Source organism: Mandrillus leucophaeus, unplaced genomic scaffold, assembly GCF_000951045.1.
Source record: "Mandrillus leucophaeus isolate KB7577 unplaced genomic scaffold, Mleu.le_1.0 Scaffold118, whole genome shotgun sequence".
Lineage (NCBI taxonomy): Eukaryota > Metazoa > Chordata > Mammalia > Primates > Cercopithecidae > Mandrillus > Mandrillus leucophaeus.
Window position 1 is genome coordinate 2,863,843 of NW_012100098.1, and position 19,820 is coordinate 2,883,662.

Sequence of the window (19,820 nt, forward strand, 5' to 3'; positions counted from 1 at the left end):
ATTTTTAGTAGAGATGGGGTTTCACCATGTTAGCCAGGATGGTCTCGATCTCCTCACCTCGTGACCCGCCTGCCCCAGCCTCCCAAAGTGCTGGGATTACAGGCATGAGCCACCACACCCAGCCGGTCTTGAACTCTTCACCTCAGGTGATCCACCCACCTCAGACTCTCGAAGTGCTAGGATCACAGGTATGAGCAACTGCTCCCAGCCTCATCTGGATAATTTTTAAGATTTATTTTTTATAGAAAATAATAATTATAACATCATGAAATGCTTATCAGTACCAGGCACGGTTTACTTGCTTTACAGTTAATCCTCAAATTAATCCTATAGAAACAGCATTAGTATTTCCATTTTACAGATGAAGAAGTGAGTTTCACTTGCCTCAAATAGCTAGCACATGGGAGTGATGGAAAATCAACTCTCTGTTATCATACATGTCACAAAAGTTTTTCTCCCTGGTAGCATTATTTATAAAATATTTTTATTTTCTGACTAGTCGATACTAGATCTTGGCCCAGTGTGGTGGTTCACACCTGTAATCCCAGCACTTTGGGAGGCAGAGGAGGGTGGATCACCTGAAGTCAGGAGTTCAAGACCAACCTGGCCAAGATGGTGAAATCCCATCTCTACTTAAGATACAAAAAAACTAGCCAGGGGTGTGGCAGGCACCTGTAATCCCAGCTACTCAGGAGGCTGAGGCAGAAGAATTGCTTGAACCCGGGAGGCAGAGGTGGCAGTGAGCCGAGATCGCGCCATTGCACTCCGCCTGGGTGACAGAGTGAGGCTGCACCTAAAAAAAAAAACCCCAAAACCACAAAACAAATTCAAAACCAAGATCTTTTCTCCAGTGAAATGTTAACTACATTGGTAAACTCTCTCAGGATTTAAATGCAAGAAACCAGGAAGAAAATTACTGGGAACTTTAATTTGGAAAACCCAGATACTAGCTTTGTCCTTTCTGGTAGGATTTTTATTCTACTTCACTATCATGAAATTTACACTGCAGACTTCAAATTTTCTTCATCACTATAGGCCTAGCAGTTTGGTATTAAGTCTTGAGAATTCTGGCTAGGGAACTGCCTCATAGGAAAGGCAATGAAATAAAATATTATCAGTATCTTCAAACACTGCTTGAGGCTCTTGTTTTTAGTAAGGAAAAGTCAATGAAGAAAAATTACAGACGCAATGGCTCATGCCTGTAATCCTTGCACTTTGGGAGGTCAAGATGAGAGGATCATCTGAGGCCAGGAGTTGAAGGCTGCAGTGAGCTATGATTGAGCCACTGTATTCCAGCCTGGGTGACAGAGATAAATAGGGTGAGATTTAAATTAGTTAAATGTATATACATGTTCAAGGGAGGTAAATCAATCACCTAGGAAAGTAAAGCAAGAGACTGGCAGTAAACACATGCTTGAAGAGCTTATGAATGCCCACGCCTGGCATGGTGAATTTCTCTGGTCCCTAAAATGTACCCTGAGACAGGTTAATTCCAATTATTAAATGTAGACAATTAACTGCCCCTGTTCTGACTTCCAGGTTCACTAGGCAGTTTCCATTACAACCTGGCTTCGCATGCAGAAGTGCCTGCTGGAAAACCATGTGCTAGTTTAGCTAGAATGTGCTGGCCCCACAAGAACATGAGCTCCACAAGGAGCTTTGTTTTGTTTTCCGATGAACCCCAAGCATCTGGAACATTACCAGACACATAAAAGGTGCTCAAAAAATATTTGTCTGACTAAAAGACTGAATAATATGAGCAACCTGACTCCTGTGAAAGGACAGTCTTCATTTTTAATTAGTAACTGAGCAAAATTGGAGTTTACTCTCGAAATTAAATTTGAATTTACAAAGCTCAAACCATGGTAAATTCACCAGAGTGAATTTTTGTGAGGCCTCTTACCGCTTTTTTTTTTTTTTTTTAATTTTGTTGTTTTTCTTTGTGTGTGTGTGTGTGCATGCGTGTGTTTTTGAGACAGGGTCTTGCTCTGTACCCTAAGCTGGAATGCAGTGGCATGATCATAGCTCACTGCAGCCTTGAATTCCTGGGCTCAAGGGATCCTCCTGCATCAGCCTTTTGTGTAGCTGGGACCACAGCCATGCACCACCATGCCTGGCTAATTTTTTAAATTTTTTGGTAGAGATGGGATCTTGCTACATTGCCCAGGCTGGTCTCAAACTCCTGGCCTCAGCAATCCTTCCACTTCAACCTCCAAAGGTGTTGGGATTACAGGCATGAGCTACCATGCCCAGCTCATCTTACCCTTTTTAAAAATCTAACAGATACACAACAGCACTTCCTATATGCCAGATGCTCTTTCTAAGCACTTTATAAAACATTAACTCAATTAGTGCTCACAACAATCCTATGACATAGATACAATTATTACTCACATTTTAAAGATAAGGAAATTGGGGCACAGAGAGGTTAACCAACTCACCCAAGGTCACCTAGTGACTGGCAGAGTCAGAATTTGAACTTAGACAAGTCTAGCTCTAGAGTACACACTCTCAACCACATGTTATGCTATGTCCCATCAACCAGGGGATCTGCCCTCGTAACATTCTGACCTCACCAAACATTTTCCCTGTGAAATGTTAATACCATGTACCTCAAATGTATTTTTTGTCACACCGGCAAGCCCAAAGTACATCATGCCTCCAGTTCTGGAGCTAACACAGATTTCTCCAATTTCATCTGTTTTGCAGAGCTGGGGAGGTCCATCTGGTTTCACAATGCACATCATCCCTAATGTACAGAAAATACAGGTTAAGGGACAAAGATTCTAGAAAACCTTTGTAAAATAACAACTCCATCCTGTGAACCCAAGAAAGTCTTGCCTTTACTGAGTGGCATTAAGTAAAAATACCAAACAGGAATGCTAAACATAAACCTGAAACTACATAAGTATATTTGAAATGTAAAGCTTGTATAGACAGCGACATATTAAAGATGAATGCAAAGCCCAAATAAACAGGTTAGATGAATGAGGTGTTACCCTTAGGCAGGTCAAACTCAAAACACTCATGGAAGCAGTATGCTCTAATTTTCTGTCAGTCCCAATGGCTTGGCAATCACAGTGAAAACCAGATAACTTTAATATCTCTAGTATTTGGCCTTCCAGGTAAAGAAGTGGACCTGAAGCATTCACAATTGGTAAGTCATACAATACTGCAGGAAGGTTGGCATAATTATGATGACTTAACTATTAGAGAGGCTCTGAGAAATTAAATGAGTTAAGTACTGAATTAAGGAGTCCTGGTTTGAGATTCTGTATTTTATCAGGCTCTATTATCTCTGATGACAAATCTTTATGAAAAACCAAATGGTGCTCCTCACAACTCACCACCAGGCATTACATGCCCCACATCCTGGACTGTCAGTGCTGAATTTTTATCTTCAGTATTGACCCGTATTACCCCATAGCTCAATCCATTCATTGAGAGAATGGCTCTTCCTGGCAAAGGGGCTCCTGGAACTCCAGGCCTGAAAAGAAAAACCCATCAAGTTTGGTGAATGAAATAACATCAAGAGAAAAATACAAATACATAGGAAGATAAATTTCCTCTGGCTACAATACCAAAAAAATTCTCCATTTTCTCTCCCAAAAATATGCCAAATTAGAGCTGGGTGTGGTGTCTCACACCTGTGATCCCAGCAACCGCTGAGGCAGGAGGATTGCTTGAGGCCAGGAGTTCAAGACCAGCTTGGGCAACATAGTGGGACCCCATTTCTACAAAAAATACAAAAATTAGCTGGGTATGATGGCACACACCTGTAGTCCCAGCTACTTGGGAGGCTAAGGTGGGAGAATCATCTGAGTCTGGGAGGTTGAGGCTACAATGAACTATGATCATGTCACTGTGCTCCAGCCTGGATAACAGAGGAGGACCCCATCTCTAAAAAATTAAATTTAAAAAAAGTGTAGTGTAGTAAACACATAAACCAGCAACATGGTCACTTATTATCATCATCATCAAGTATTGCGTACTGGGCCAGGCTCGGTGGCTTATGCTTGCAACCCCAGCACTTTGGAAGGCCAAGGAAGGAGGACTGCTCAAAGCCAGTAATTTGAGACCAGCCTGGGCAACATAACAAGAACCTATCTCTACAAAAAAATTTAAAAATTAGCCAGGCTTGGGGGTACACGCCTGTAGTCCTAGCTACTCAGGAAGTTGAGGCAGGAGGACTGTTTGAGCCCAGGAGGTTGAGGCTGCAGTGAGCCATCATTATGCCACTGCACTCCAGCCTGGGTGACAAAGAGGGACGCTATCTAAAAAAAAAAAGTATATCTATATACACACACATACATTCACTGATACTTACATATATAATAGTCTTGAGTATACTATAGATACACTATCCATACTTAAGCTACAAACAGGAACAGTCTATTTCTAATCTAAGGTGCTATGGATTCCGAAGAGCAAAATGGCACAGAAAAAGAGCTAATTCACAAATACAAAATTATATTAAATTTTTCAGTTTACTACATACACTTTGAGCAAGAGTGGGAAAAATGAGACGCTTGAAACTACTCAGAAAATTAGTTAACACCCCTTTGTCATCTCCTGGTAAATACTGTACATTTCATCCAAGTTGTAACATACAACAAGAGCATCTGACATCCTGAACAGTACCTGCGGATTGCTACAGTCATGGCTTCAGCAGACGTGGCGCACGGACAGATGGCCTCAGGCTTCAGTCCATGGCTTTGGAACAGACTCAGGAAGGCATCACAGGATGACACGGACCCTAAGGAGTTGGAACAGATCAACCCGAAGCTGAAATTGTGATTTTCATTACTGCAGGAAAATAGTAAAGAATAGAAAGTTGGCCGGGCGCGGTGGCTCAAGCCTGTAATCCCAGCACTTTGGGAGGCCGAGGCGGGTGGATCACGAGGTCAGGAGATCGAGACCATCCTGGCTAACATGGTGAAACCCCGTCTCTACTAAAAATACAAAAAACTAGCCGGGCGTGGTGGTGGGCGCCTGTAGTCCCAGCTACTCGGAGGCTGAGGCAGGAGAATGGCGTGAACCCGGGAGGCAGAGCTTGCAGTGAGCCAAGATCGCGCCACTGCACTCCAGCCTGGGCGACACAGCTAGACTCCGTCTCAAAAAAAAAAAAAAAAAACAACAAAAAACCACAATAATAGAAAGCTGACATACTTATTTCTCATGAGAACCCATATTGTATATTGTTAATTCCACACAAATATTTACTGTCCCTGTGAGATGGTTTGATATATTTCAAGGACAAATTAATGCTCATCCAATCCATAAAAGGTTACTGACACTATTTAAAGTTACACCTTGGAATAAGGGTGCTCCTATGAGACTGACAAATCAGTATCAGAGATAACACTGCAGGCAACATGCAGCCAGTTTATAATTTAGCAACTCTTCCTGAGGAACTGTCATAGGCAGTGCAATTTAATATTGGCTTAGCTCCACCTTCTATATGATATTAAGGTCAAGCCTATGTCTGTGTTTTAGACTATGATGATCAATGTGACTATGGACAAAAGTCCATTATGACAAATAGCGTAGTGCTCTACCTGATTCTACTGTGTGAAGGATCAGGATTTGCGGGCTTGTAGAGGAAAGCAGGTAACACAGGAATACCCAGTTACATGACAGAAAGAGGTTATACATGAATGAGCCAAAAAGAATGGTTTAAAAGCTTATAGATCCATCAAAAGATGAATGAGTAAATACAATGTGGTATAACTATATAATGGACGATTTCTTGGTAGTAACAAGGAATGCAGAAGTACTGACAGATACTACAACATGGATGAACGTTGAAAAACATGCTAAAAGAAGCCCATCACAAAGACCACATACTGTATGACTGCATTTACAAGAAATGTTCAGAAGAGGCAAATCTAGGGAGACAGGCAATCGATTAGCAGTCATCTAGGGCTGGGGGCAGGGGGAAAAATGGGGAGTGATTGATAATGGGTATGTGGTTTCTTTTTGGGTGATGAAAATGTTCTAAACTTAGATTGTAATGATGGTCGCACAACTCGTGAATATACCAAAACCACTGAATTACACACCTTAAATGAGTGAGTTTTTCAGTATGTGAATTACATCTTAGTACAGGGCAAAAACCCCTAATCTATCAAAACACAGGATATTCCCAGACCCACAGTGCAGAAATACTCACAGGGGTTAGCTCCATCAGTCACAATTAACATTCGGAGGGAACTCAAGCTCACGTCTCTTTGGTCCCGATGTGCCATCATAGCCCAGTGCAAGTCCCGACATTTTACTAAAGCTACCTTGGCTATAAATTCAAAAGGGATGAAGTTAACATACACAATAAATTTCGTACATATGTAATATACCATAATAAAGACATTTTTACTTATTTGGGGAATCAGGATATTTGCTTGGAGAAAATAAAAAAGGTTTCAAAGAGATCGTGCCAATAGCTCAGAGGCAGAAATTATCACATTTAGACAACTGACTGGACCTACAATTGTCTGTTCACTGAGACCCTCTAGGCAGGTCACAGTATCCCAGCCAAGGAAATTATGAATACCAAGACACTCAAATCTAATTCAAGGCTCGCATTTGGAAAAAATTCATCTCAATGCTTAAGACAGGACAACAGTGAGATGAACAGGTAAGGTACCTAATTCTGTAGTAACTGAACTCTACAGTTAAGGGACAGGGGCATAGAAATGTTTCTAACAAGGGCAATTTGAAATTCTCTGAAATCCCTGAAATCTTAATTCAAACAGTCACATAATTAAAGCTCAGATGCTGCGGGTGACTACCTTTGTGAGCATGTACTCTTTGGACCCAAGAGAGAGGACAGGTTTTCATAACAGAGTAGGGTACACTAATTGTGTGCATCTTATTCATTACATTCTGAAAAACAAAGAAATAAGAAGAGTAATCAATACAAAATACATACTTAGTATTTTAAAATTGAGCTGATATTTTGTTAGCAATTTGAATTATACAAGTAATACTCAAATACATGCTCTTTGAAAACAATCTTAAATATTAAATGTAAGATTGAAGTTCCTTTAACACCTACCCTCCAACCTGGTTCCCTCCTCTCCTCGTCAGAGATAATCAGTTACAAATTTGACAGATACCCTTCCAATCTTTTTTCAATGCATTTTCATAGACATTTGTTCCCATAGAAACATATAAGTATTTTTAAACATAAAAGGCATCATATTATATATATATCTGTAACTTGCTTTTTTCATTTAAATTGTTTTAGAGCTAAATCTACGCATATCAGTACAAGAGATCTACATAATTCTTTTTGAACTGCAGCACAGTATTCCATTGTTTGGCTACATCACAATTATTTAGGCATTTCCCTATTAATGACAATTTTTTGCTACTACAAAAAATGTTTCAAGAAGCACATTCCTACTCCCTTCCCTGGGCTTATGCAAGTATTTCCATATATGGATATGTAGCACTGCTGTCACATGGGATATGCTTTTTAAAAAAAGAGAGAGAGAGAGAGAGAGAGAGAGAGAGAGAGAGAGAGAGAGAGACAGGGCTTTCACTATGTTGCCCAGGTTGGCCTCCAATTCCTGAACTCAAGTGATTCTCTTGCCTCAGCCTCCAGGGTAGCTGGGACTGGTGTATGTACGTATGTATGTATGTATGTATGTATGTATGTATTTATTTATTTATTTATTTATCTGAGACAGAGTCTTGCTCTGTTGCCCAGACTGGAGTATAGTGGTGCGATCTCGGCTCACTGCAACCTCCACCTCCTGGGTTCAAACAATTCTCCTGCACAGCCTCCCGAGTAGCAGGGATTACAGTCATGCACCACCACATCCAGTTAATTTTTGTATTGTTAGTATAGTCGGGATTTCACCATGTTGGCGAGGCTGGTCTTGAACTGCTGACCTCAGGTAATTCGCCTGCCTAAGACTCCCACAGTGCTGCCGATTACAAGTCTGAGTCACAGTGCCCAGCTGTAGTATATGCTTTTAAAATGTTAACAGACTCTGCCAAACTGCCCTCCAACCCACTTAATGCTTTTATCATGTTCGTACTTGCCACATGCCACAAAGGGGTAGGTGGGCATCACAAAGCAAGAAATCAAAATGTCCCTGTTTCTTACGGGAGGTCCTGCCTACACCTGTTAATTTTTTTTTTGCTAGATAAAGCTGAAGGTGTTGAGGGGTCATGCAATTTAGGGTCTCTCCTGCCACTCCAATCAAGCATACCTGATACCCTGTCCCCAAAGAGACCCAGCCTGGTAGAATAACCAAGCCTTTGTATTTAGATTAGCCATTTTGCTCACTCTCTAATTTGCCCAAAGAAACCAAGATATCACTGCAAGACACTATTTTCTCTCTCCAAGTTTCTAGCTCTGGTGAGAAACTTTTGGTTTCAGGAAAAGACTGGTGTTTATAACTAATTCTTCACACATGTCCCTATCTTGCACTTGGTATCACAGAGAAGAGATTCTTCTTAACTCCTCAAAAGGATTTTTAACTTCTGATAAAGAAGAAAATGGGAAAGCTTTCAGAAAAGAGCTAGAAAGGAAACATAACGAAGATTCCGAGGGTTCTGGGTGAAAAGGGATCCACCTCCTCTTCCCTCATGATTCATTTCCCATGCTTTTCCAGCTCCTGCAGTATCAAGTAAGTGGGACTAGATGCTCTCTGAGGTCCTTTACAATTCAGGTAACCCTGTATTTTTTTTCTCTCTCCACCTATATGGCATGTTATATAAGGTAGTTTTGCCACTTGAAGTGTCCCCTCTCTCTACCTCTATATCCCCTTACAAAAATTTCTGTATGTCCAAAGCTTACCTATTTTTCAAAGTCCAACTCAGCTGTCACTTCTTCCATAAAAACTGCCTTGAAGCCCAGACCTGGAAGGAAGTCACCTTTTTTGTCTAACACCCATAGTATGCTACCTGTTCCTCTCTGATGGGAAGAAACCCCATCTACCTTGTTACTTTTCTTCAGTTGCAGCATGCAGCTTATGCATGGCAGTCATTCAAAACATTCTGTCCAATGGAAAGGTTATATAGTCTCTGGAAAATATTACTGACCTTTAGGGGACTTAAATTTCAAACAAGCACTGAGAGATGCTCCAGTTACACAGCATGCTGGCCTTATCTCAAGCACAATTTATACTAAGGGCCTTAAATCCGAGTAGCTTACCGCAAACATGCCGTGCCACAGCCCAGCATCCTTCTTAAAGTCTAAGACATTTACTATTGTTTCCCCTAAAATAGAAAAAATAGGAAGACAAAGAAATCATGTTTAGTGTTAAGTAGCAAAATCACGTCACTTGCCTCTCATAAACAACTGATTTGATGTTTGTTTGTTTGTTTTTTCTTTTAGATGGAGTCTTGCCTCTGTCACCCAGGCTGGAGTGCAGTGACGCGATCTCAGCTCACTGCAACCTCTGTCTCCCAGGTTCGAGCAATTCTCCTGCCTTAGCCTCCCAAATAGTTGGGATTACAGGCATACACCAGCATGCATGGCTAATTTTGTATTTTTAGTAAAGAGGGAGTTTCACCATGTTAGTCAGGCTGGTCTTGAACTCCTGACCTCAAGTGATCCTCCTGCTTCAGCCTCCCAATGTGCTGGGATTACAGGCATGAGCCACAGCGCCCAGACTGATCTGATGTTTTTAGAGAAATGACTAAGTTCTCAGGGGCTTTTTGAGGGTCTCCTGAAAAAGGGTAGAGGACTGCTCATAGGGTAATGTGGTTACAACAGAGACACGGAGTTAGAAACGTCTTGTGACTTAGGCATTTCTTCCAAGAGGTATTTTTTCCTAATTATGTAGAGAATACATGCTTATTTTAGAAACTTTGGAAGTTTGACAAATATAATTTAAATTTCCTAAAAGATACTTCCTAAAAAAAAAAAAGTTGGTGTATATACGTATATATCTCTAAACATTCTATCTATACACACACATATACTTCTAGGCATATTTACATATAGATAGATATGTTAGATATCTATATGTATCTATATGTAATGCAAAACTTGGTACCTAACTTGTTCCTACTTAATGATATATTGAAACAATTTCTCCATATCTTTAATATTCAAAAATAAAAATTTTAATGCCCCAGCCATTATATGAATGTATTATTACCTTTTTTTTTTTTCTTTTTTTTTTTTTTGAGACAATCTTGCTCTGTCACCCAGGCTAGAGTACAGAGGCATGATTTCGGCACACTGCAACCTCTGCCTCCAGGGTGCAAGTGACTCTCCTGCCTCAGCCTCCCAAGTAGCTGGGACTACAGGCACAAGCCACCACACCTGGCTCATTTTGTTATTTTTAGTAGAGATGGAGTTTCACCATGTTGGCCAGGCTGGTCTTGAACTCTTGACCTCAGGTGATCTATCCGCCTCGGCCTCCTGAAGTGTTGGGATTACAGGCGTGAGCCACAATGCCTGGCCTGGATATATTATAACCTAATCAATCCTTATTTAAGGGCTTTTTGATTGCTTCCATTATATACATATATTTAATTTCATGATAGAACAACATTGTTGTCTGGTTAAAAAATACATCATGACCATTTACTGTTTCATTTTACAAAGGGAAAACACTAAAAAAATTAATATTGCAAAGAACATTCTGAGGCAAATAGTGGTTTTTGCAATATGTATTAACCTATCTAAAGTTCAAAAATATCGAATACATTTTTGTGTTTTAATTTATGCTTTTTGGTAGCTGAATTTCTTTGACTCCAAATGTATAGCTGGTAGCCCACTACACAGGCAGGGGAAGATGGAGATACCTGACATTCAACAGCTAATAAAAACATGATTTTAATTAGGGTTTTCTATTGCTATACTCTAGAAATTATGCTTTACATTTTGGTTTGCCAGAATTTTGGTTCCTTTAAACTATAGCATATTTTTGAGAAAGAAGAAAACAAAAGCAAGCCAAGAATGTGTCTTGGGACACTTCACTCTGAATTTGGTCATTAAATGAGGTCCAGTCACTGAGCATTGTGACTGGTCCAGTCACTGAGCATATGTGCTCACAGTCACATATCTCTGAAGGTAACAATGAAGGCAGTCATGGGATGAGGTCTGACCTTCAGAATAATTGCAGGCCTGCGACAGAGCTTGGCAGTGAGACAACATTGCAAGCCGGGACACTGTAACTCCCATTACACTCCCTTCTTTGCTTGTTTTATACTAGAAAACAAAAACAGAAACATAAGAAACACAATAAAATGGGTTATTTCAAATGACAAAACTAGAATCCAAAAACGAAAGCCAGAAAAACCATCATAATGGGCTGAATTTAACACGTTTAATATGAATATTTAAGGCAATGTACTTGGGTCCCAAACTCAAATCACACAAAGATAGGATTGGAGGATGACAAAGCTCAACAGAAGTACGTGTGTAAAAGACTTCAAAATTTAATAGTCATCGGTGTGAAGTGGTTGCTCAAAAGCTAAAACAAACAAGTGATTGGAGCTAAATTAATAGAAACACAGTATCAAATAAATACAAGTCAAGCACAGCACTGAAGAGTGAAAGGTATGTAAGACGTGGTCTCTGTGTATTAGAAGCACCCAATTTTGTAAAGAAGAACTAGAAACGAATGGCCTATTTGCTCCTCCAAATCGTTCAACTATAATTTTGCTTTTACCCTTAATGTTCCATTCAAGTTGCTTTTTACCAGGACTATCAACTTTCCTTCCTTTCTTTCTTTTAAGAGATGGAGTCTCACCATGTTGCCCAGGCTGGATTGGAACTCCTGGGCTCAAGCAATCCTCCCAGCTCAGCCTCCTGAGTAGCTGGAACTATAGGCGTATGCCACTGTGCCCAGTTCAACTTTAAAAAAAAGTTAAGTCTTGCCAAGGGCAATAGTGAGAAGGGGAAAAAGAGTAGAACAGGAGTTTGATCTGTACCTGACTGTGAACAATCAATGCAGATAATTCACTACCTTGGGACCAGCCCCAATTTTTTAATGGTTAAATGCAAAGGACATTTTGCATACCTTATCGAACCTTTCTGCAAAATTTGACTACTCTCCTTCTTGATGTTTTCTCCTTCCTTGGCTTTTTTGATACTCCTCTTTTCTAGTCTGTCTCTGTGTGTCTGTCTCTCTCCCATTGCTCCTCCACGTTTTCCGCCCATCTCTTCAATGTGCTGTTCCCTGAGAGTTCTGCTCTCCTTCCTCATCTCTTTTCACTTTGTTCCATTAGGTTACTGCATTCCTAGTAACTGCGAGTTCTCTACCCAGGCCTCTCCTCCAGAGACATCCAGACTGACAGAGTCAACTAATCCCCTGGAATGTCTAGTAATCCTGGGAAACCCATATATCCATCACTGCCTTCTTTACCCCAGTCCCTGCCCATGGAAACTCTTCCTGTTGTATTTTCTATCTTCGGGAAGGATGCTGCCATCAATCCAAGTTGCCTAAGTGAGAAACCGGAGTCTGTCTTGCCTTCTCCCTCTCCAGCATCAGCAACTAAGCCCTGCCTGCTCTATTTCCTTACTATCTGAAGCTCAATCTACTTTGCTCTCTGCTCTCTACCATAAGCTTGAGCTCACCTGAATAACTGTAAAGCTGGTCTCCTTTTTTTTCTTTTTGACACAGAGTCTCACTCAGGCTGGAATGCAGTGGTATGATCATGGCTCACTGCAGCCTTGAGCTCCCAGGTTCAGCCTCCCAAGTAGCTGGGACTATAGGCATGTGCCACCACACCTGGGTAATTTTTGCATTTTTTGTAGAGACAGAGTTTCACCATGTTGCCCAGGCTGGTCTTGAACTCCTGAGCGCAAGTGATCCGCCTGCCTAAGCCTCCCAAAGTGTTAGGATAATAGGGAAGAGCCACTGCGCCCAGCCCTTATTTCCTTTCTTAACCCAACCAATCCAGATATAACTTCTTATAATAAATTCATTGTTGTCACTCTCCTGCTGACAATCCTTTAATAACTCCCTATTACCCAGAGATGCTTTAAACTCACTAGTAGAGTCCTTTGGGCAATAGGAGGATCCCAAGTAAAAACTGCAAGTTAATTCAAAATAACAGGCACCTAGAAAGACAGAGGGTAGTAGTTCTAATAAGGCCAGAGAGCTAAGCAAGAGCCATACAATGAAGGACCCTCCACCTTTAGGAAGAACCAATAAAGATGACTGAAGGAATGGCTAACGAGGCAGAGGAACTGAGGAGTCCAAGAAGCCAGTGACCGGAGTTTTAAGGAGGACCGAGTGATGAACCATGTCATCACTGAGACATGACATAGATTGAGAGTTGATCACTAAATTTGGTATTTTTAATTGCTTGTCTTTTTTTCTGTGAGACAGAATCATGCTGTGTCATCCAGGATAGGGTGCAGTGGCATGAACACAGCTCACTGTCGCCTCAACCTCCTGGGCTCAAGTGATCCTCCCATCTTAGACTCCTAAGTAGCTGGGACTACAGGTGCATACCACCAGGCCCAGCTAATTTTTTACTTTTTGCAGAGACAGAGTCTTACTATATTACTCAGGTTAGTCTTGAACTCCTGAGCTCAAGCAATCCACCTGCCTCATCTTCCCAAAGTACTGAGATTAAAGGCATAAGCCATCTTACCTGGCCTATCTGTCTGTCTTTTAAAGATACTCAGATCTCTTCCATCTTTAAAAACAATCATCCTTGCATCCAATAATACCCCATCACCTCTCAGAGCTACTGGTCACTCTCTTCCTTTTCTTTGCAGTCCTCCTATTTGGCCTTCCAAAGTGCTGGGATTACAGACAGATGTGAACCATTGCATCCAGTCTCTCTAGTTCAGTGGTGTGATCTCAGCTCACTGCAACCTCCGCATCCTGGGTTCAAGTGATCCTCCCGCCTCAGTCTCCCAATGAGCTGGGACTATAGACTTGCACCATCATGCCCAGGTAATTTTTTTTATTTTTAGTAGAGATGGAGTTTCACTATGTTGGCCAGTATGGTCTCGAACTCCCAACCTCAGGAGCACCCACTTCAGCCTCCAAAAGTGCCAGGATTACAGGCGTGAACCACTGTGTCTCGTCCCAGCCTCTCTTTTCTACTTTTTTGTTTTTTTAAATTTTACTTTAAGTTCTGGGATACATGTGCAGAACGTGTAGGTAAGTTACATAGGTATGTGTGCCATGGTGATTTGCTGCACCTATCAACTCGTCGTCTAGGTTTTAAGACCCGCATGCATTAGGTATTTGTCCTAATAATCTCCCTCCCTTTGCCCCCCACCCCTTGACAAGTCCCAGTGTGTGATGTTCCCTTCCCTGCGTCCATGTGTTCCTATTGTTCAACTCCCACTTATGAGTGAGAACATGCGGTGTTTGGTTTTCTGTTCCTGTGTTAGTTTGCTGAGAATGATGGCTTCCAGCTTCATCTATGTCCCTGCAAAGGGCACGAACTCATTCTCCCAGCCTCTCTTTTCTATAGTCAAAATTATTTAAGTTCTCTCTACTTGGTATCATCACAGTGTTCAACGTTAGATGATTTTCCCCCAAATCTTGAAAAACAAATTTATTGATTTGCCTGTTCATTAACTTAACAATTGGTGAGCATATGTCTCAGGCAGGATGCAGAGTGGTGAAGGCTACGGCTTTTAGAGTTAGACCTGACTGTTGAGTCTACCTCTGCCATTTTTGAGTCATGTGGCCTTTGGTCAGCTACTGACGTTCTTTTAAGTCTTAGTCTCCTCATCTATAAAGCAAGTTTAATAATAATCCAAACCTCATAGGGTACTTGTGAGGACTAAATGAGAAAATGCATTTAAAGCATTCAGCCTGGTACCTGGTGTGCACTTGGATTTGCTTAATCCTTCAATGGGATCATGTTGCCAACTGCATTCCTACACCAACCTCAGTATCAAACCTTCCAGCCATTTGTTTCTTCTTGCTCTTTATCTTTCATCTACTAATCTGTTCTTTTAAGCAGAGCTATTTTCCCTTCTCATTTCTCCGTTCTCTTATCCCCAACCTCTCTAAATAAGCAGCAGAGAAATTTCTCTGCCAGTACATCATTTCCTAAACGTCTGTACTTCCCTAAAGTCTTCCGTAACTTTCTTACATGAAGAATCATTTTTTTTTTTGCTGTCATTTTCTTGAATGTATATTTATGATCAAAATAATTAAGATAGAAGATCTACTACAAGGCACTTTACAAGCCAAAAGATGGAAATCTCACAAAGCAGGAGGATCTTCTAACATTAACATTGCAAAAATTTAGTTTTATATTTTGAAAGGCAGCAAGTGAAGCCAAAGGAAAAGCCTGAAAGCGTATTTTACATCTTAGGACTTACCTCAATGTACGCCGGTTCTGTCCCAGCAGGTGAGATGTGTGGCTGCCAGTCTTTCGGGGGCTTTGAAAGGTACTTGGAATCTGTTACAACCCATTTGAGCCGGGGCCAACCTAAATCAAACCCAAAGTGAAAACTGAATTACCTAAGCCATCAGGGAAGGAATTCACACTGAACTGGTCATTTTAAATATCAAGAGACCAAATTAAGATCATTTTATAATCAATAACATACTTAGTTTTTATTAGTTTTTAGTGGGAAATCACCAGACAATTATACCTTCTTTCAAAAGTACAATCGTTCCACATGCTAATTCCAGGCCTTGACATTACCTCAACAACTGGGAGGTCCATTTGGCAGTGGAAGTCCACTGAGGTTAGTGGTCTATCCTCTGTCTCTACATGTAGCATTTAGCTTTAATGTACAGAGTGGTAGCTTTTTTCAACCATCGGCATAAAGGTTAAGGGTGTGGGCTGTGGAATCAGACAGATCTGGGTTCAAATTGCTGCTCTGTCATTTATTAGCTGTGACTCTGGGCAAGTTATTTAACCTCTCTGTTTCTCAGTTTCCTACTTGTAAAATGGGGATAATAGTGGTACCTACTTCATAAGAACATGAGAACTAAATAGAACCTACATGTAAAGTACCTAGCTATTACTAAATTAAAAAGCTAATTAAAGCACTCAGTTTTAACTTTTAACTGATAATTCAGGTACAATATTACTAACCTTTAAACTGTACAATTTCTCCATTCTGGGTTTTTGGCAGTCCTTTTAGACAAACTTCACTGGTAAGAGCTAAGGCAATACCACAGCTTCCTAGCAAGAAGCCAATCTGCTGACCTCCAGCATCCTGTGGAGAAATGATAATGAACATAGGTAGGGAAGCAAATGTGAGTACACTCATGCCAACATCTTACACTTAGTAATGCTCTGGCACTTTGTGTGTGTGATAACATTCATGGAGCCCCACCAATATCTGGCAATTGTCAAAATCCAATGACAATGTGTTCTTCCAAATAATTTCTACAATACAAACATTTCCTGAGCACAAATCAAGTATTAACCAGACATTACTAATGATACATCTTATCAGACAAATGTAACCATTTTATTAAAGAATCAGCAACGATCCTCTTTTAGTTTCCAGCAAATTAAATAAATGCTAACATGGCTATCTTCCCCTAGCCTCACCCCAAAATTCAAGAGAAAAGCAAGTCAGGTATGAACAAAATAATGTAAACAGATACTAAATGTCCAAGCTGACAATGAAAGTTAATGGATGGATGTACCAAATCCGTATACTCCTTTTGTTTTTCTGTATTAAAGGGGATAGATTTAAGCCTTACACAACAACAGCAGCAAAAACAACAAAAGATATAGTCTAAAACATTTCCATTAAAATATCGTCTTACAAGTATCATTATGAAACCACACAAATTCTGCCAACTTAATAATTTAAGAACAACCATATGATTTCCTGATCAAATTAAGGATACTACATCCCAACAACTATAGTTCTGGGGATGTTATCAATTTGTTTTTTATTCCTTTCAGAAATGCTTTTTCTTTTCTTTCTTTTCTTTCTTTTTTTTTTTTTTGAGATGGAGCCCCTCTCTATCACCCAAGAAGCTGGAGTGCAGTGGCATGATCTCGGCTCACTACAACCTCCACCTCCTGGGTTCAGGCTATTCTCCTGTTTCAACCTCCCAAGTAGCTGGGACTATAGGAGTGCACCACCATGCCTGGCTAATTTTTGTATTTTTAGTAGAGATGGGGTTTCATCATGTTGGCCAGGCTGGTTTTGAACTCCTGACCTCAAGTGATCCACCCGCCTCGGCCACCCAAAGTGCTAGGATTACAGGCAAAAGCTACCGCGGCCTGGCTGATTTCTTCTTTTATTTTTTTGAGACAAGATCTTGCTTTGTCAGGCACAATCTCGACTCACTGCAAACTCCGCCTCCCAGGTTCAAGCGATTCTCTGGCCTCAGCCTCCTGAGTAGCTGGGATCACAGGCTTGTGCCATCACAGCTGGATAATTTCTGTATTTTTAGTAGAGATGGGGTTCCACCATGTTGGCCAGGTTGGTCTCAAACTCCTGACCTCAGGTGATCCACCCACTTCGGCCTCCCAAAGTGTTGGGATTACAGGTGTGAGCCACCGCACCTGGCCAATTTCTATTTATAAATCCACATCCTCCACCATATTCATCTTTGACATCAGCCCTCAGAAATAAACTGCATGACAAAATTAGCATCAAGTGGCTCATGGAGAAATCACTCAAACATGGAAATCTGTTACATATGCTTCATTTTAGTTGGGCTGATTTATTGTCAAAGTAAAATCTTACAATCCAGAGAAGTAACACGTCATCACACCATCACTTTCCACCTAAAGGAAATCCTAGGTCATATGATACAGTTAGAGGAAATCTCTTTACAAAAAGGTCTCAACTACTATAAATGTGGATTATCTATAGCCTCTGAGGCAAAAGTGGGATTCTTTATAAATGATCAGTGTTGAAAGTCAAGTATGCCCCCATGATATTTTATTTTATATCTGAAACACAGTCTTGCTTGCCCTGTTGCCTAGGCTAGGGTGCAGTGGCGTGATCACAGGTCACTACAGCCTCAATCTCTTGGGTTCAATCAATCCTCTCACCTCAGCTTCTCAAATAGCTGGGACTACAGGTGCACACCGCCATGCCTGGCTAGTTTTTTATTATTTGTAGAGATGGGGTCTCCCTATGTTGCCCAGGCTGGTCTCGATCTCCTGGGCTCAAGCAACCTGCCCACCTCAACCTCCCAAAGTGCTAGGATTACAGGTGTGAGTCACCATGTCTAGTCGCCCCAGTGATATTTATTTATTTGTTTGTTTGTTTGCTCATTTGTTTGTTATTTAGACGGAGTCTTGCTCTGTCGCCCAGGCTGGAGTGCAATGGCGTGATCTCAGCTCACTGCAAGCTCCACCTCCTGGGTTCATGCCATTCTCCTGCCTCAGCCTCCCGAGTAGCTGGGACTACAGGCGCCCGCCACCTCGCCCAGCTAGTTTTTTGTATTTTTAGTAGAGATAGCATTTCACCTGGTTAGCCAGGATGGTCTTGATCTCCTGACCCCGTGATCCACCCGCCACAGCCTCCCAAAGTGCTGGGATTACAGGCATGAGCCACTGTGCCCAGCCTCACCCCAGTGGTATTTTAAATGATATACAATACTATACAAATTCTATCTTAATTGAAAATATGTTATTTGCATAAAACTTGTAAATATTTAATAAATACTTTTTCTACAAATTTCATGTTTTTAGAAAGTGAAGCTGAGTACTTCCAAAAATGGTCGAAGAGTTTTTAATGTTGTGATTGCATCTATCCAAGAACCCAATGCCTGCCATGTCACATCAGGCTACATTCCTCTTAAATTTAGCAATGTTACCTTTCTGGTAAGAGGTACCTCTATAGGCACTGGAATCACTTCTGCCAGGAGGCATCCATAAAAAGCCACCATAAACATGACTGGATCATTGTTGGGGTAAACCAGGGCTACCTAAAATTCATAATGACATTCAGTTTAACAGAGGAATAAAACCATACTAATGCTTTCAATGTCACTGTCTAAGTATATAATATTTATCATGAACACAATAAATCAAACTATTTAACAGCCATCTGCTCGAAAGGAAATTAAGTTACTGAGATAGAGACACACATCTAAAAAGATCTCCGACGTGCCCATGATTATACTACACACTTTGTGTACTATACTATAATGCATTCATCCTCATCCTCATCACAATTTTTCACTTAATCCTTTTGGTGATTTAGCAAAAAACAAACCATCTTAAGCATTAAGTTAATTAGGAAACCCAAGGCAATTTACTTTAGTGTAGGGCTAAGGCAATAAAATAAATGTAATGGATCTCTCCAGATAGAACAGCATATTAAAGAATAAACCTTACATCTCTGGAGAGAGCCTACAACTGTGGATTGACTTGATCACCATGTTAGGGCCAACAGCAGTTTTCTTACTCTTTTTTTTTTTCTTAGACGGAGTCTCACTCTGTTGCCCAGGCTGGAGTGCAGTGGTGCGATCCCGGCTCACTGCAAGCTCCGCCTCCCTGTTTCACACCATTCTCCTGCCTCAGTCTCCCGAGTAGCTGAGACTACAGGTGCCCGCCACCATATTTGGCTATTTTAAAATATTTTTAGTAGAGATGGGGTTTCACCACGTTAGCCAGGATGGTCTCGATTGATCTCCTGACTTCGTGATCTGCCCGCCTCAGCCTCCCAAAGTGCTGGGATTACAGGTGTGAGCCACCGCGCCCGACCAGTTTTCTTACTCTCTAATTCACTGTATTAATCCTTGTTCCCTTACCCAACAATGCAAATGTTTCTAGCAGGAGGGCATTTGGTAATAGGTGTAAGCAATACTGGCAGAAATCGTATGGATATACAGTTAATTCATTAATAGAACATAAACCGTGAAACCTCTATAATAAGTTCAAACCTGTGATCTCACCTGTAACACATCACAGAGATAAGTGACTTTTCCTAATTC

The 19,820-nt window shown here is 40.9% G+C and overlaps 1 protein-coding gene across 1 annotated transcript in view; it reads right to left on the minus strand.

Moving 5' to 3' along the window:
• The window catches only part of DIP2B (DIP2 disco-interacting protein 2 homolog B (Drosophila)), a 159,906-nt gene that overhangs the window by 65,310 nt on the left and 74,776 nt on the right, over nt 1–19,820 (minus strand). The window contains exons 8-17 of the mRNA XM_011964405.1: nt 18,699–18,809; nt 15,997–16,120; nt 15,272–15,381; nt 11,074–11,176; nt 9,167–9,231; nt 6,789–6,882; nt 6,173–6,292; nt 4,642–4,756; nt 3,348–3,487; nt 2,613–2,749 (exon numbers count right to left, since the gene is read on the minus strand). Coding sequence (XP_011819795.1) covers nt 2,613–2,749; nt 3,348–3,487; nt 4,642–4,756; nt 6,173–6,292; nt 6,789–6,882; nt 9,167–9,231; nt 11,074–11,176; nt 15,272–15,381; nt 15,997–16,120; nt 18,699–18,809 — 1,119 coding nt within the window. The remainder of the gene's footprint in view (nt 1–2,612; nt 2,750–3,347; nt 3,488–4,641; nt 4,757–6,172; nt 6,293–6,788; nt 6,883–9,166; nt 9,232–11,073; nt 11,177–15,271; nt 15,382–15,996; nt 16,121–18,698; nt 18,810–19,820) is intronic.